Below are 5,527 nucleotides of genomic sequence, written 5' to 3' on the forward strand. Positions count from 1 at the left end.
CTTTCAAGTTTCCGTTTTTCTTATAAAAGTGTTGGGTCTCCTACAGCCAAGGCCGCAAATGTAAACAGTGACTACAATCCAACTCAGATTGAAACTAGGCATCCTGCAAACTGTTCACAATTCTTCTGTAAATAAAACAAAAGTTTACGTTTGTTTTGTTTTCAGATTCTGGAAGCTCCTTTCTGGAGTGGCATCTGATGATGTGAGGGCTTCTTGGAGAGACGAGTACGAGGCTTGTGATGATGTAAGGGTTGCTTTTCAAATGCTTAGTTTAATTAACTATGCTTCAACATTCCTTTCTTAACCTCTCTGCACCTTCAGTTTTCTATGGTTTTGCAGACATCACAAAATGGCTGCAAAAAAAATTCTTCAAAAGGTTAACTTTAATAAGATATTCTCTGATTTTATCATTGAGGCTAGAGATTTCAATTTGGGAAATAACATTGGTTTTACTAATTGAAATCTTGTTTCGGTGCAGGAACCTTTATCATCTCTACCGCATGAGTTTGAAAATAAAATTATGAAAGATAAGGCAAATATCGATCAGCACTATCCCTTCTCTCTCGCGACCGCGTCGCCCCCGCGTGGGCGACCGGCCGCGCAACGGGCCTCCTCCCTCCAGGCTCCCCCCTCCCTCCTTCCTTCTCGCCGCCGTCGCCGGCGCCCGTGGCCGGCTTGGCCCCGGGGCTGCTGGTGGCGGCGGCCTCCTGGCCCTTCCCCTCCCGGTCGCTCTCTGGCGCGGGCGGAGCTACGCCGGGGGGTGCATCTAGGCGGCGGCGGTCTGGCATGGCAGCGGGGCTCCGTGGCGCATGCAGGCGAGCTACTGGGCGGCGGCGCCGCCGTTGGCGGCGGGGCGGCGCGGCGGCGGGATCTGGCGTCGTCCGCTCGGCCCAGATCTGGGCCCTTCGGGCCCCATCTGGGCCTGGGCGGGCCGGCGGCGGGGATGGCTCCGGTGTGGCTTCTGGGAGGCGGGGGAGATGCGACGAGTGGCTGGGTGCCAGCGGTGACGACACCGGCCTGCTGCATCGCGGCCAGCGGGGCTTAACGGGCCTGCTTCGGGCCTGGCTGGGCCAGGGGTGGCCCGGCATGCCCCGCTGCCGCGTTCGGACGGCTACCGCGACGGTGCCGGAGGCACGGGCCTCCTGCACGGCGGCGGTGGAGGTGGTTCCCTCCCGCTCGGCGTCGATGCTGCTGCTCCCGTCATGGTGAGCTTCTCTCCGGTCCTCTTGGCCTCGTGGTGGTGTTCGTAGTGAGGCGGCGTGGGTGGCGCCGCTGCTGCGTTGGCGCATGGTGATGGGCGACGGTTTGGCGGGTCGGTTCCGTCCGGTTGGGCGGTTGGGGGTTGGAATGCGGGAGAAATCCCTGCCGGCTTCGGCCCTGACACGGTGACACCTGCGGGTGCCACAATTCCTTCCTGGAGGGTGTCGGTGGTATCCACCCCCCACCATCCTCCGCGTGCCTGGGGAAACCTGAGGACTCGTCCAGGCAGCAGCGTCGTCGGCGTCGCATCCCTTCTTAGAGGTGCTGCTTGGTACGCGGTGGATCGGAGCCTTGGTCTGTGGTAATTTGTTTCCGGTGGGCGCCGCGGTGGCGGGTCATTCGCGCTTTGCCAAGCTACCGTGGTTGGCATTTGTTTCTTCTTCTTTTTCTTGGTGTGTTGTGCTGCTCGCCACAGCGTTATCTGTACTCGGTGATGGTTGCTTTGGAATTCAAAGCGGGGGGAAACCCTTTTTCGGTAAAGATAAGGCAAAAGTAATATGACTTGTGAGCTGTTATATTTCTACTTGATTTGTGTCCTCACTTGTTTGTTATATATTCTCATCTATTGTGTGCGATTCTGCAGAAGCTTTCGGCTAATTACTCTGAATATCGGAAAGTACCTGGAGACGGGAGTTGCTTTTACAGATCGTTCATATACTCATACCTGGTACACTAGTATCTTGTTGCTAAATTTCTTCCAGTTCTGCACCTTAAAGTTCTTGGTGCTTGGTGATGCTTACATTTTGTCCTTTGGGTCTATAGGAGCAGCTTGTGAAAGTATCTCACGAGGAGGAGCTACGTTTACTTGGTGCACTTGAACCTATGTGGGAGAAATTCCAAAGGCTTCATTTGCCTGGTTCATATTCAGATCTTCATGATGTAAGGCTTCCTGCATTGTTTCATCCACCAATTTTTTAGTTTTGAACCGCTAAGTGCATTTAAGTTATATATTAATAATATTGTAATTCGTCCAGGCTTTTGCGGGCTTCATACTGGAATGTATGGAACAAAAACAAAAACTGTCAGTAAGGTGGGTTTGCATTAACATTTTCGCAACAATAAACTGTGTTGCGTGCTTATGTTATAAATTTTGTTGCAGTGGCTATCAGGAGTGGCTTTTCCAGGAGAGTCAAAATGAGCAGAAGTTTGCGAACAGTGAGAATATACACCAATTTTCTTAGTTATCTTGCCAACTCAGTCTAATTTTCTGACTCCAACTATTTTTGTTTTGTCTTTAGTACTTCTGTATCTTCGACTTGTGACAGCTATTGAGATATGCACTGAGGTTGAACAGTTTAAGGCATACATAACCGACCTTGATCAAGGAAAGCCCGATGCAACAAAGGTGAGTATTTCCTTTAGGTGATGCAGTAATCTTCTATGCATAATTGAGTGTCATGTATCCATTCCCTCAAAAGAAAAAGTGTCATGTGTCCATTAGAAGCAAATGATATTGCCTTTCATGTCTGCTAGTTATGCTTTGTGTGTGATGGAACTGCACAGTAGGAGCAAAAATTCATCATAATACTTGTACCAGAAACTAGAATTGTATGTCAAAAAAATGATGTGAAGTCCTCACTGTCAGACGCCTTATGTATTTTTGAATTGCAGTACTGCCTGGAGGAGGTTCTCCCAGTGGAGGAAGATGCACAACAAGTGAATCTCACTGCGCTCACCAATGTCCTACAGGTGCCACTCCGAGTTGTTAACATTGACGTTTCACCGATTGAGGAGCCTAACATCCACATCATCTACGAGTCACCAGATTCCTCGGTTCCTACTGTGACACTGCTGTATAGACCAGGGCATTATGATATCATCTACGAGAAGTCATAGCTGTAGATTGTAGTAACAGATATCATATGACATGTCGCGGGAGAGTTGCTGGCCGCGTTGCGATATACTCTATACATGTAAATAACTCTTGTTGTGTACAGCAGCTGCACATATGCACTATTACTGTTTTCCTTCCTTATATATGTGTGGTGAAAAAATGTTACATCAGCTGCACATATGCATTGGTACTGGTGTACCACTGTTTTTTCAATATTCTCTAAATATCACTAGCATATGACCTCTTTCGAGAATGGCACTCAGTTCTCTAATATCCCCCAAAAAAACACTTCATTTGTTTTCAACACATTGTGCTAGTCAACTCTGGACATGGATCCACGATCCATGGGTTGTTTATGGAAGTCTGATCCTTGTAGCAAACCAATTGTGGCGGCAATCCTGCTTTGTTATCTTGCCGATTAATCGTTGTTGAAACTTATATGTCGTAAATATGGTAAAATGCTGCTAAAACTTCTGCTGGAATGAGCAGCAAGTAGGTACAACATCATTTTTCATTATACAGCTTATTACTCAAGAGTTAAGTTTGCTTGCCAATATTGATCAAAACATGGCATCAGATCGAGTTATGTTTCATGGTGTGAAAGGTTGAGGAAAATAAAATGTTCTCTTGACTACGTTAGCTTCAATCTGTCAATAGAGATACATTGAGATTGCAAAGGAGAAAAAAAGCGACAAACAGTAAACACGGCGACAATCTATTACTACTTGTGCATATAGTATATATATATATACTCATAACAGCTAATCATTCAAGAGTTCCCTGAAAAAAGACTAATCATTGAACATATCTCAACAAAAAACAGCTAATCGTTGAACATATTTTCGTCCCACGCGGTGCTCCGCCTCTCCCTGAGCCTCTTCAGATACACGGCCATAAACCTCCAAATGAACTCATCATGCCCGCGACAGAAGGCGGACAGCTCCTTGACGCCACGGCGTGCCAGGGCTTCGGCTTCAACGTGTCGGGACAGAGCGGCCAGAGCCCTGATGTAGATCGCGTACGCATGCGGATCCATGGGAAAGGTCGCGAGGAGCGCCTCGCCGACGGCCCGGACGCGCTCCACCCCGCCGCCGTTGTCGATCTCAAACTTCAAGTAAGTACTCCAGCCTGACTTGGACCTGAGGAAGCCGCCTCCCTGGGCCTGCGCCCACCGCGCCCACCGCTGGAGCGCGCGCCGCTGGCTGTCGACGTCGCCGAACTCGCGCTCCCTCCAGAACCAGTCCCACATGTATGTCTCTCCATCGGGAAGTGCGGCGAGAAGTCGCTCGTAGACGGCGCAGGCGGCCTCTATTCCGCCGCCCTCCTGCAGCTCGAACCTGAGGAAGCGGCGCCACAGCTCGCCGTTCCCCGGGTCGGCCGCCGTGTCAGACTCGAATTCCGCTCGCTTCGCCTCACCGGACATCGCTTTGATTGCTTGATCTGCCATCGATGCGTCTCGTCTAGTCGACAAGTCGTGAGTCTTGTTTGTGCGAATTTTTTGTATGGCACGTCGTTGCTATTTATGTTGATGGATTCCATCGCTAGGGGGCGTCCAATTCCAGTTCAGATCGGGTTCGGGGGGCCACGTGCGATTCGAAGTTAATTTTCACGTCCTTTGTCCTGTCAGATGCTAGTGTCTTACACTGATATGGCATAGTACGAGGGTTAGTCTGGTATAATAAGAAACGGAAATGTTAACGCTCACACGTGTGGGCGTTTTCACATCGCCCACACGCCTCCATCATCATTCATTTTGCCACGTATGAATATATGACATCAGCAGAATTTTTTTTGTTTTCGGCTTAAAAATGTCGTATCTCCTAAATAAAAAAGCGAACTAAAAATCCGTTTTCACCATTAAATCCGTCTCGACGAGATCTTCAAAACTAGACCCCATATTAATATGTTTCGACGAAATTTTTTTTTTGCCAGAAGTTGCCACGATGTTTACACTGCAGTTGCCATAGGGCTTAAACTAAAGTTGCCATGTGGCAATTTTAGTTTGTAGATCATGGCAATTTTAGTATTTTGATGGTGGCAACTCCAGTACTTTGACCATAAAAATTATTTTTTGTATGAACCATGGCAATTTTACGTGCATGTATCATGGCAATTTTAGTTTATGGTTCATGGCAAGTCTAGTTTCTTAATTCCCCGTTTTATAAATGTCAAAATTTATTTTTAAATGTAGAAGAAAATAGCTGAAACATATCATGGCAACTTCAGTGTAAACATCATGGCAATTCATATGCAATAGACATGACAACTTTTAATCCAATTTTTTTTCATCAAAACATATCAACATGGGATCTAGTTTCGAAGATCTCATCGCTAGGGGTTTAATGGTGAAAACGGATTTTCAATCGGATTTTTCGTTTAAGAGATAGAACATTTTAAAAACTGAAAATCTAGAAAGATTCCTGCATGCATGCA

The 5,527-nt window shown here is 47.6% G+C and overlaps 1 protein-coding gene across 1 annotated transcript; it reads left to right on the top strand.

The window, feature by feature from the left end:
• The first annotated feature begins 1,190 nt into the window (after positions 1-1,190).
• On the top strand, positions 1,191-3,176 carry LOC119341964 (OVARIAN TUMOR DOMAIN-containing deubiquitinating enzyme 1-like). Its single transcript, XM_037613810.1, has 6 exons — positions 1,191-1,927; positions 2,023-2,139; positions 2,235-2,290; positions 2,360-2,415; positions 2,499-2,605; positions 2,872-3,176. The coding sequence occupies exons 2-6, from the start codon at positions 2,083-2,085 to the stop codon at positions 3,094-3,096; spliced, it is 501 nt and encodes a 166-aa protein (XP_037469707.1). The 5' UTR covers positions 1,191-1,927; positions 2,023-2,082; the 3' UTR covers positions 3,097-3,176.
• Positions 3,177-5,527: the final 2,351 nt, after the last annotated feature.

Source organism: Triticum dicoccoides, chromosome 7B (assembly GCF_002162155.2).
Source record: "Triticum dicoccoides isolate Atlit2015 ecotype Zavitan chromosome 7B, WEW_v2.0, whole genome shotgun sequence".
Classification (NCBI taxonomy): domain Eukaryota; kingdom Viridiplantae; phylum Streptophyta; class Magnoliopsida; order Poales; family Poaceae; genus Triticum; species Triticum dicoccoides.